The sequence below is a fragment of the Antedon bifida genome, chromosome 7 (assembly GCF_963402885.1).
Source record: "Antedon bifida chromosome 7, ecAntBifi1.1, whole genome shotgun sequence".
NCBI classification, from domain to species: Eukaryota; Metazoa; Echinodermata; class Crinoidea; order Comatulida; family Antedonidae; genus Antedon; species Antedon bifida.
Window position 1 is genome coordinate 3,190,751 of NC_136232.1, and position 12,216 is coordinate 3,202,966.

At 33.6% G+C, this 12,216-nt stretch overlaps 2 protein-coding genes across 4 annotated transcripts; both read left to right on the plus strand.

The window, feature by feature from the left end:
* Nucleotides 1-461: 461 nt before the first annotated feature.
* LOC144847900 (23 kDa integral membrane protein-like) lies at nt 462-7,495 on the plus strand. Of its 3 annotated transcripts, none has more exons than XM_078704474.1 (8): nt 462-660; nt 2,098-2,158; nt 3,511-3,705; nt 4,206-4,280; nt 4,732-4,827; nt 5,943-6,083; nt 6,502-6,585; nt 7,166-7,495. In XM_078704474.1, exons 2-8 carry the CDS (start codon nt 2,099-2,101, stop codon nt 7,226-7,228), a joined length of 714 nt encoding a protein of 237 aa, XP_078560600.1. In that variant the 5' UTR covers nt 462-660; nt 2,098; the 3' UTR covers nt 7,229-7,495. The 3 variants fall into 3 exon arrangements, with proteins under 3 accessions (XP_078560600.1, XP_078560599.1, XP_078560598.1); XM_078704473.1 differs by having other exon boundaries at nt 644-746; XM_078704472.1 differs by lacking the exon at nt 462-660 and having other exon boundaries at nt 1,917-2,158; nt 7,166-7,272; nt 7,401-7,445.
* A 1,913-nt stretch (nt 7,496-9,408) lies between these two features.
* On the plus strand, nt 9,409-11,928 carry LOC144847475 (CD63 antigen-like). The gene is made up of 6 exons (XM_078703859.1): nt 9,409-9,670; nt 10,014-10,088; nt 10,284-10,376; nt 11,095-11,244; nt 11,572-11,655; nt 11,804-11,928. Exons 1-6 carry the CDS (start codon nt 9,641-9,643, stop codon nt 11,864-11,866), a joined length of 495 nt encoding a protein of 164 aa, XP_078559985.1. The 5' UTR covers nt 9,409-9,640; the 3' UTR covers nt 11,867-11,928.
* Nucleotides 11,929-12,216: the final 288 nt, after the last annotated feature.

Here is a 12,216-nt window from a genome sequence, read left to right on the forward strand (position 1 = left end):
TATTGATTTAACATTCGCAGAACATATTATGTGCGTCTACGCATGCCAATTTATGATATAGTAACCAGTTATGTCGAAAATGCCAATTTATGAAATAGTAACCATGCCGAAATAAATAGTACATGGATTTTTTTCGAATAATGGACAAATATAGACATTTTATAATATGTATATAATATCCTTTCGTTTGCTAAAAACTCAGGATATAAAACAAATTATTAAATTGTTCACCTTCAGCCTGAAGCTTCAAACGTTGTGTTTAACGCGTTAGTAATCAGGTTATAACGAACGATAAATGAGACCGTAATTCTGTAATTCCCGAATAATCTTACTAGTACGTCCTCTTGTGACATCTTTTAAAAATGTTAACAATACTGTATAACTATACGGACACATTTTGATCGGATGAGGGCGTCGTTGTAGCAAGTTAATGGTCTTGAATTTGATTTCTTAAGTAAACTATAATCACTTCAATTTTCGCGGGCATCATTGGAATTTTGTTCGAAGTTCACGCCACGCCATCGCGATTTAATTAACTTTTAGTTACACAGTATTTTAATTGGTCTGATTTTACGCTAACTTCATTTTTGAGCTGGTACCCTACGTGAAAGTGCTATATCGATATTTCTAGAGGATACAGGGAGTGTAGTGTGATAAAAGGTGAGGTTGTAAGATTATTCATCGATTGTTGCACAGTTTGGTACGCGTTGGTAAGCTAAATCACAGTAGGTGTTCCTCATTTTAAGGTAATGCAATCCAGACGGCTTTTCTGGTATTAGATGTATAGTACTATGTATGAGTACAAGGGTCCATATTAAAACAATGGAATCGTATGTTTGTTTTAATCAAGTAGGCCTGTGTGATTCTATCATGACATGTATTTTTGTTTTTTCAATAGTTTTTTCAGGTTATTGGTATATAAAATGTAATTGTGGACATTCAGAAAATGTGTCTGTTGTATCTCATGTTTTAAAAATGGTTATTGTTTAAAATTCTAGAGCCGAGCTATTTAAGCATATTTTATATTCCTTCTTCAACCATGACGTATGCCTAAATGTTAAGTTATTAATATTTAGTACCTCTAGTATGGGATTATGTACAGCAGTTTGGATTCTAAAGTATGTATAATAGATACTTTTTAAGGTTTTTGCTTCATTTATCGTCTTCAAGATAAAGGTGATCTTCTTTCTTTGTTGTTAAATTACATTTAATCTAAAACTAGCCTAACATGTTCTTTATAGTAGTATGCCTACCATATGTTTCTTATTTATTGAGAGGAGACCACAGAAACTTGTTAATGTAAAGTGTAAAGAGTTCTTTAAAAACCAAGTCATGTATACCACTAGGGGTCGCGCCAACGGGCCTTTTACATTAACACACAGACGAAACGCATTTGTTTGTTTTTTTATTTGTATCGAATTGAAGTGTAGAGTAAACACATTCAAAGCCACGCACTAATCTGAAGGTCAAGACCATGGTCGACTTTTAAACTTTGTATAATATTTAAACATTATATTATGGTTTAAACTATAGCATCAAAGTTGTAATGTGCTACTATAAATAATACATACCAGTATAAGCGACTGGCACATAACATCAATGCGTATAACGACACAATCTGTGTGTATGATGTTAAAACCGAAATAATTAAGAATATTTGAGGCTTCAGGGAATGAAATCATGTTGGAATTTCAGACTTTATAGACAATTGAGAACCGTCTAATCTACGGATCTACGCTAGCCTACGGAGTAAATACCATATGGCCACGAATGTGCTGCTTTTGTTAAATGCTGTACATTTAGGCTAGGCCTATATTTATTATGAACTTTTGATTTAGTATAACTATAAATGCCTGAAAGATTTACGATTCATTTTTCTAATAATTTTCATCATGTGACCATGCGACTTGCCTGTAAGAACCAAGTTCATTGAACCATGGAGGACTTCCTTTAAGATTTAACTACAATCCTCACATGATTATCATTATAAAAATCAAGCCCCGGGGACAGATCGTTGCTTTTGTTCATGCGGAGCATATTAGGCCCACATTTTTTGGCTAGGCCTACTAGAATAATTTCATGAGTTTTTGTTTCTAGAATGACGTGTCGCAGCAGTTTTATTCGGTCTGCTTTGATGGTGATTAACCTGTTTGTTTGGGTAAGTTATAATATTAAACATTAGTTATGAATAATTATCTTCATCTTTAGGCCTATAAGTGTTATGCAACTTTCGTCGGCGTTTAGCCAAGACAACGGTCATCTAGCTGAGCCAGGGAAGAGAGCGAGGTTATTACACAGTCCAACTCAGCTGATATTTATTAATTTTCATCTACACCCTAGAAACATTTTTATATAATGTTTACTAATATAAATGGGCCGGCTGTTTCTAGCTATTGCACTAATAATCTACTATACTTGAATGCATCTAGCCATAACCTGCGTTGTTCTCACTGGCACCTGTAATGCAAGGCAAAGACGAAGCGAAGTGCGCAATATATTTTGACCAATTTTACGTTGCGAGATGTTTTAACGAATGATCGTACGATCAAAACGGTATTGGGTATGTTCTTTGTTATATGTTCCTAACTAATCATTCATAGAAGTACTGATGAAGAAGTCAATGGCGACTATAGAATGGACCCGATACCTGACTTTCTTCGACTTTTGATAATAGTTTTGAAAAATGTGTTAGGATAGAAATGTACGATTATGATATACAAGCTACAGTTCGAATGCTCATCATTGTGTTTGGTCAAAACTCATTTATTGGGTCCGGGATCCAGACTTTATTATCCTTAATTGCAGCGAATTAACTACCGGTATGGTTTTAAACAATTTAATATCAAAGTCGACCTTATGTCAAACTAAATAAACCATATCAATGACGAGGTTTATAGCCTACCCTTATCAAGCTAAAGTTACTAAATTTAAATTCCACCATAAATCGTAAATTAAATTAATTGGTATGTTATTGATAACTATACTACCCGTACATTGGTTTATTGTACTGTCTTTACTGCACCAAACTGTTGCACTCTTTCTTAACTATGTCATACAATCTCAAAGAAGGCATTGAGTAAAAAACACAGTATTTTCACAATAGAGGAAAATTGTGAACCACGATAACACAGTGAAAATTGGCGAGTTGTAGACAAATTCTAAACAAAGCAGATCTCGTTATGTTGGTTGTATATTTTTCAAAATGTATGTAGAAAATTTGTAAAAACCATTTACAGTACAAAACTTGAAACCTTAAATAAAGTCTTTTACCTCCCGGATAGGGGCCTAACATAGTAATGCTATTGTGGCGGTCCATAAGTTCATAATGTAATACTGTACAATATGCGCACGACCGGTGGGTCAGACGCCTCACTCACTCCCCGCCCATTGTTTTCTTTAGTATTTCTCTCAAAATCTAATCTTCCATTACTAAGTATATCAATAAATTCAACACAAACACTGCGCTAACCAATTCTTATATTATTTAAATATTTTCTAATATTGCTATAGCTAGGAGGAACAGCTATTCTAGGCGTTGGTGCATGGATTGTCAGTGACCTTTCTGATACCGAACAAGAAGCTCCGGGTCAGGCCTATATCTTGGGAATTGGAATAGCTGCAGTTGTTCTGGGTGTATTTGTTTCATTAATTGGAATCAGTGGATGCTGTGGAGCCTGTAAAGAGAATGCTTGCTGCCTGAAATTGGTATGATAACTTTAGCTATGTTCACACGCTCTTTTGTCTATCGCAGTTAAATACAAGCTTGTTCACACGCTCTTATGTTTATCGGAGTTAAATACTGCAAGCATTCGGTTTATCTCTCTTTTCCTTTACGTTCAAAAATGTTGTGGTCTAACGTAAACCGGAGTTATATAAACCGTTATACTGAAGTTGCATCGGAGTTAATGATACGGAGGTGTAAGATACGTTGGATGTACAGTACCTCATGATTTGAATCAGCTTAAATATGTTATTGTGCGTGTGAACATGCTTCTCTCCAATACTATAATATTGGAAAACGCAATGATAATAGTCCTTACATTTTTCAAATCAGATACCGGGTATTTAAATCCAATTTACTCTTACAGGATTATATTTATTTATAACTATTATTATTATTTTTTATATGATCATTATTTTAAAATAAAGATTGGTTTGTATTCCGGCTTTCCTATTGTTTCCCTAACCATATTGTTTGTTTACAGTTTGTTGCCTTGGTGTCACTATTGGTCTTATCGGAACTTGTGATAGCAGTGTTTTCTATTTTGATGTCTAGCCAGGTACAATATGTTACTAAATGAAAGTTCAAATATAATGTTATAATCTACAGTTTATACGATAGTGCATTTAATGTTTTTTTATTGGAAACAAAAAATAATGTAACTTGAGGTTCCATTCTATCATCTTCTCTAATTTCCACCCATAATTTATCATATCATAGGCAAATTCTACAATACAGCATCACATGCGTTTCCGTGTGATCCCTGTATTATGAAAAGTTAGGTTAACGGTTAGGGTATATGATATTATTTACAGAACAGGATTTACAGATACATGTATAAATTTGCAATAATATTGCAAACTTGTAAAAATACGCACTGTACAGAGAATCGGCAAACTTTTGCATAAAATGTTTTATTACAAAATATGTAAAGTTATAGAATGCCGAGTTATCCACCTTACCCCTCAACTTTCCACCAGACTTTAATTACTTCTATTATATTGGAACAGATTGAAGAAAAAGTAGACGAACAAATGATGCAAACTGTAATGGCGTACAACCTCCATGCAGAGGCAACTAAAGGCTTAGATCGTGCTCAGTACGGGGTAAGACATTTTTGACAAGCTTAGATACAACAACGTAACATAAATAGGTAGTTTTCCACTGGAGACAAAACGCAAGGACGTAACGCAACGAAAGCGTGTTGACCAATGACAAGCAAAAGTTCGAATAATCCAAAGCTTGTGATTGGTCAACTCGCTAACGCATTAATGACAGACTTGAACTGTATATTTTTGTTCACTAAGATCTAAGTTATTTTTGCTCGTTTATTTTGTGTTGTAATGGGATGAACGTTATTTGTGTTTTGTGAATGAGGGAGGTAACAAAAACAAACGTACGGACCTGATAGATCGCTGTTAAATTGACCTGTTGGTTTGTTGTCTCATATTTGACCTGTGTGAATTTTGACCAGTAATTACTCTTGATGATAGCTTTATGCTTTTATACTATTGACCGCTACCATGTGTATACAGTTTTTATTTCACAAGAATCTCACGCTGTGTGAGACCGCCAAATAAACTAAGCAAGATAAATTCTTCGAGGGTGGGGTGACTTTAAAATTAAAATTAACTAATAGAAAAAGCAACATACCAAGATAAGAAGAAAAACCTTTAGATTGTGTGTGCATACAACTACATGAGGCATACCTATTATACATTTGTACCAAAAGTGAACATACATAAGACAATTAAGTTTGAGGCTAGGAATTGAAAAAATAATGAAAACCTGAACATGATACAAATGTACTGGTTCTTTCCTATTTGTTCTAATTTCAGTCAATGTTCTTTTTTTCTGTTCGTATACTATTCTGTTCTGTATGTATAGGTAAGGTTAGGTCACAGTTCAAGTACTATTCATTAAAGATAGTTCCTGTTTCTAATCTGTTTAAATTTTGCCCAATGCATCCATACTTTGAAAGAGTTCCTATATAATTTACAGGCCTACTGTACAGCCACCATTATCGTAAATTAAGGTTGTTTTAATCTAAACTAGTGAACTACTAAAAAGTGTGATGTCCCCAAATATGGTAGTGATATGCCCAAATATGGTAGTGATATGACATCATCATTTTTGGTCACATAAAGGTTGATAATGTATCATATGTCACTTTATTTAGTTTCCATACCCTTAATTATGTTCACAACTCTTTTTATAACAGTTACAATGTTGTGGTTCATCAGGTCCTAGCGACTATAGCGAAAACATTAACATAACAGAAAACATGGTACCGGCAACGTGCTGTAAGCAACCTATGGATGAATGCACCTTTATTCAAGATTCTGAGACTGTCTACCAAACAGTAAGTCTAATTATCCAGGAGGATCTAGATTTTTAAGGGTGGGACAACATTCTTATCTTAGCTAACGTTTGCTACGATGGCCTAATCGCGTTAATAAAGGTATAGATTATACAATCTTCTTACTACCTAAGTCACTAAACATGTGTTGGGATTCTGCTTTCTCTCAACTTCAAAATTGACTCCATTCACCATGGCCTCTAAAAATATTGGTCTTTCAGTCCTCTTTCAACAACCTCGTCCGCATTATTTTCTCCTGTCAGATTATCCTTCCTATCTATATATCCATCCTTATATTACCAACTATTGTCCTGATTTATGCCATAATTAATTTTTCCTTAACCTGATAGGAAAAAAATAATCCCCCATCTCTCGTTTGGCGGCAACCATTCACCGTTTCACATTCTGTTTTATTCTATAGGGATGTACAGAAAGATTGGTAGAGTATGCTGATGAGTATCTAGCATGTATCATCGCAGTTTCGTTCGTTTTACTTGTCTGCCAGGTATGTAGTCACATTTGTATGTAAATGTCTGTTTTTGTTGTGATTCGTGTCCTGTAAGTTTGTTCTGTAGCTGTGTGTTTGTGTTCTGTCTAACTTATTTATTACTTCATTGTGTGGGCTTCCACATCACAGGCTTGCCTTTTGTGGATTGCCATCTTTCTTTCTACATGTTGCTGTTCTTCTTATTATAAGGTTTATTTGATGTTATTAATATAAAAAAGGAAAAGGAAGTGAAAATAGTCTATATTGGCTATATATATATATATATTTATCGAAATGTATTATTTGAAATTCGTACTTTCTTTTTTAATACCTTATTCATTTGTTTTATTGTAATTGATTGAAAGAAAGAAAATAAATGTTTATTGATTGATTTGTATTGTTATAATATGTTCTGTTTTTTTTTCTTATGATGGAACACCAACGATTACTTGACTAAATTTAGGCCTACAGAAAAGCTGCGATAAAAAGGCCCCAGTCCATGAAGGAGATAGAAACCCAATAGTTTTCAAATTTAAAACGAAAAGTGAATTTCTCCCCGATAGGACCTGCAGTACACAAATTTGCATTTTTTTTTCAGATTCTCTCTCTCATTTTTGGTTGCTGTTTGATCCGATCAGTTCAAGATGAAGAGAAAGTATAAACGAAATACAGACAATCGTTTTAAATGAAATACAGCATATGGTTGTATTATTTTATAGTTTGTTAAAGCTTTTAGTAAAAATTAGTACTTAGAATAAAACGCGAGATGATACATTTAATATTACCGAAAACGTAATGTGCCGAATTTATCAATACTATATGTACTCCACGAGCGTATTTAAATGACCTATATTAGAGTTACGGGGCGCAAATTGGGACATTATCTATTCTTGTTGACTATAATTATTTTAGTATTGTAAGTTGACAACACCTCAAAATAATGTAGATACTTTTGTTTTCTGTAAGGTTTAGTTTGCCTGGTTTGCTTATTGATGAGATATTGGGAAAAATTTCAATTAGCGACGTATAGTCTATGACGTCATGTTCATTTATTGCGCATGCGTTTGAATTTGGTTTGGCAATTTCGTCGGACCCAAATTCATCGAATAGGTCCAGGTGACGACCTTGAATTGGTTTATCACAGACATTCACATTTGAACGTGTTGGTGTATGGTGACGACTTGGGACATACTATGACCTAATGCCTGATTTACATAAGTCCTATTCCTCGGAAGCTCCCTAATACACTACATAATGTTGGTAGAGTATAGGCAGTCTTACACCTACTGCTGAGGCAGGAGTATTACATGCGAGTATTTCCGACGTCAATGAAGCAACATTACCGTGTAACAGATATAACTCAACCCCTTTATTATCATATTATTCGTTTCATAAGAGAAGATTGTCCAGAGTCATCGATACTTTGTGTATTGTTTAACTCTTATGTTCAACATTAGTCAGTAACTTTGTGAGAGTTCCAAATTTTGGAAATATCTCATCCCAAAAACAGCTTTTTAAAATAAAAAAAAATTCAATTTGAAATTTTATTTTGTTATGAATTTATTTTGAATTTCTTCAAGAAAACAATAAATCACAAAACTTTTATATTTCTGTAAAATTGTAACATTCTCTAGATTAGGTTTTTAAATACTGTACAGTAGTAATAAAAACTTTAATAGTGTCACGCCTACGAGCAATGTCGTTCTATTTGTATTTAAATCATGTTTATCTAATTGTCATTATAACGTCGATTAAAAACGAAATAGTCTGCAAAATATCCAAAGTCCAAAGAGTGGTATCATGTAGATTACGGTTGTACGGTATAGGTTATCGCAAATTATACATTGAAATGAAGGTCTGTGTTTAAATATTGATACGTTCTACCAGTCGATAAACGGCATATTATTTCGTGGAGAGCTACGAACATCGATACAAAGGTAAGATTAGGCCTAAGTTTTCAAAGATAATAGGATAATGTTAGCCTAGGTCCATTCTTCTTATAGGCTACTAGAAAGCATTTTGTGTCTTGAATAGACAGTATTTTAGGTCTAATCATAAACAAGCTGTTTTGATATAGTTAAAGTAGTAGGGCATATTCTGTGGAGCGCTATGAACATTGACACAGAGGTGTAATTAGGCCTAAGTTTTCAAAGATGATATAATATATGCCTAAGGTATGTCCATCCTTCTTAAGGTCTGCTAAAAAGCATCGGAATTAATGTCTTTAATAGGCCTAAATATCACAGCGATACTATGTATTGTTGACGATTATAAACGTGAATGTATTGTGACGATTATAAACGTGAACTAGAATTTAATTCGTCACTTTGACGAATTATAGGTGATCATTTTTATAATTTTATTGACATCGTGAATAACAAATGAAAGTGAAAACAAGATGTAATAATACAGTATGACATCATATAGCAGGGATGTAACTTATTTATAAGTTAGGTTTTTATAGGCATATTTCTCATTATTAGATCTATGCTTGTAAATTGGAAAAACAGTTGACATTTCGTAATGAAAATAAAAGATATTTGTTTTTCAGATTACAAAATACGGACCAAGATGGCTTTCAAGATATCGTTCATTAGAAACTTGCTTTCAATAGTAAACATTTTCACATGGGTAAGTATTTGTATAGACGTAAGCGCAACACTGCTAACCAGAAAAATCCATAGGCCTACTAAAATTACTAACTTTCAGTACTTGCTTTTTTTGTTTGCACGATATCGCCTACAGTTTTCATTCTGATATGATAGAACATTCAAGAAAATAACATCACAAATTTAAAAAAAGAACAATTTGTATTCTTGTAACATGGGCCGAAATGTCAACATGCGCCCTCCGTGTCAATATTTTGCCAAGTACTTCACTCAGTTTCTGAGCGCTTTCATTTGTTTGTTAGATCGCTGGCGGTGCTATACTAGGTGTTGGACTCTGGATTTTGATAGACTTTGCAAATTATGGAATTGAGTTTGGAAAAGACGTTGTAGAAGCAGTCGCAATAGTTGTCATTTGCGCTGGATGTTTCGTGTTTTTTGTTGGTTTCATTGGCTGTTGTGGTACAATGACAGAGAATCTCTGCTGCCTTTACTTGGTAGGTAGAAAAGACATTTTATCTTTAAATTTAAAATGTAGGTCTATCTTAAAATAAATAGATTTTGCACCGGAAATGTCTCATCTATTTTGTTTGTATTCCCTAATCCAGTTTTAAGATACTTTATCACGTTGATATTATTACTGTACATGTTTGTAAAGGAGAGAGAATCCATGATTTAGGAAAAGGATATTAAGAAATGGCTGAAATTAAAACCTAATTAATGATACAAGTAATCCTCAGTTCAATTATACTTCGTAGTCCCCCAAAAAGGTTTTCGTATGATCTATAACTCAATCAATTAAGTAGGCCAAACCACTCATGATATTTTTTTTATATCCAGTATTTCGTATTGCTTGGTGTAGTCATACTGATAGAGGTTGCTGTGGCATCGGTTGGGCTTAGTATTTTATCTGTGGTAAGAAATACGATGAGTATTTTTTAATGTACTAGGCATTATGTAAATTAATTAAAGTTAAGGTGATGGTGGAGATAATATCTTTAATTTGTGATAGATGATAACACTGATGATGAAAGTGATAAGTACGTTGATAATTATGGCGATGGTTGTGATAGTAATTGATAATATCACGTTGTTGTATCATTGGTTTAGGTTGAAAAGGAAATGAACAAATCCATGAAGTATACAATAAAAAATGTTTACGGCAAGAAAACTGACATAGGCATTGATTATATACAAAAAAAGGTATTGCAGTATTTTTTTTATCATCGTATTCTAAGTCATTACAATCATCACAATCATAATTTAAGCCTTTGGGTCAAAATAGCGGGCGTTTAAGGCAGGGACGCCGAGTGCCATACATAAATAACCAACAATATCGGTAAGGGTTCGAGGCCAACTCGCTCCTAGTTCTGGTGGTGGAAAGTCTTCTCGGATAAGGGCTATAGACCTTAGGTCCAGTGTATTACAGTTTGCCCGTGTGCACTATAAATTACCCAGTTCATCATTCGAGACGAGGACTACCCGGTAAACTGGTTTACAGCTACCTCTTGTATTAGTGGGATTACCAACTATTTGATAGGGCAGTGCCTACAGATTTCAAATAAAATCACCCACACAATTATACCCATGGGCAAATGATTATACATACTCTATTATCAGCTAAGCTTTTAGCGTCTTTGATCTTGTTTGTCTTTCATGACCAACTCTTAGCATTTGACAATGCAGTAATAATTTAAAAAACAATTTCGTTAATAATCCTCATTCACTTGGGTAAAAATTACAAAAGACAAATTATAAAAAGACCAGCCTAATCATAATATTATCATTTGGTAATATTTCATTTCAGTTCATTCAATTTTACGTACAGACAGATTTAGAAAAAAAAGAAAAGGTACAAGAAAACAATAAAGAAATAAATATTTTTATTAATTTATTAATTATATTTGTGATGTTTTATCAGTTCGAGTGCTGTGGATCAGTTGGGCCCGAGGATTGGCGGACATCTTGGTGGGTTTTAAGCAACAAAACGTCAACGGGTGTACCTCTGTCGTGTTGTAACGAAGAAGCATGTTGGGAGGATGGTTATGATTCTAGCAAAATATATCAAAGGGTAAGAAAAGAATAAGATTTCTATTTATAACAATTTAATGGTATGTGTTATTTCAAGCCTCTCAACTTACCTAGTCAAAACACTGGTGGTAACAGAATGAATCGTTAGGCTTACAAACCCAAACGCCTACTAAACCAATGCTATAGATACAAGGAAATCAAGCCTTTCACCTAATACGAATAAATTAACTTTTATAAAAACTCTTTTAATATATACGCCTAAGGTCTAAATTAGACCTTTAAATGTTACAAGATCGTTTGAGTGACGATCTGGAAACAAAATTTAGAAATTCGAAATACTATGCGATGGTTTATTTTTCTGATTTAGGGTTGTGTGGAAGTCTTGTATGGGTACATTCACGACTATTTTACAGCCGTTGCTGGTGTTTGTTTTGGAGTATTGGCTATTGAGGTTAGTTTACTGGTGAACGGAAAACGAGCTTTGCTCACCAACATTTTATATATACATTTAAATTATATTATTTTTTTGATATGGTGGAATAAATTGATACTGATATTGTTGTAGTATATACTTTATACTATACTTTAATTTATTTCAGATTTTTGCAATGGTTATATCTTGTGTGCTAGTGTTTGAATTGAAAGAAACAAAGAAATTGTGAATCTTGGACAGATGAGTTGTAATTTCGAAGAAATTTCTTGCTTTAAACATGGAATGAGAAACGCCCGCTACCAGAAAGGGAGGGTAACCATTAGTCTTCAACGCCAGACAGTTAAAACATGCAAGAACTTTCAAAGACATTAGTGCCTATTATATAATACCATAATTATGTTATTCTACTTATACTTCCATTATTATAATAAATATTTGTTCCCAATGACGTAGGCGCAACGCAAGTCTGACGTCGTGATTTAACCAAGGATGCTTAGCTTGGGAGATCAAAATGTTTATCTTTGGCTGCGACCAATTCCACACCTCTAATAACTGAATATGTACATATAATAGTAGGCC

Bases quoted from the DNA above. Each gene is read 5' to 3' on its own strand.
- LOC144847900 (XM_078704474.1), top strand. From the start codon at position 2,099: ATGACGTGTCGCAGCAGTTTTATTCGGTCTGCTTTGATGGTGATTAAC. The intron at 4,281-4,731 runs GTACAATATGTT...ATATTGGAACAG, and splicing joins CTATTTTGATGTCTAGCCAG to ATTGAAGAAAAAGTAGACGA. The intron at 4,828-5,942 runs GTAAGACATTTT...TTTTTATAACAG, and splicing joins TAGATCGTGCTCAGTACGGG to TTACAATGTTGTGGTTCATC.
- LOC144847475 (XM_078703859.1), top strand. From the start codon at position 9,641: ATGACAGAGAATCTCTGCTGCCTTTACTTG. The intron at 10,377-11,094 runs GTATTGCAGTAT...ATGTTTTATCAG, and splicing joins TTGATTATATACAAAAAAAG to TTCGAGTGCTGTGGATCAGT. The intron at 11,656-11,803 runs GTTAGTTTACTG...AATTTATTTCAG, and splicing joins TTGGAGTATTGGCTATTGAG to ATTTTTGCAATGGTTATATC.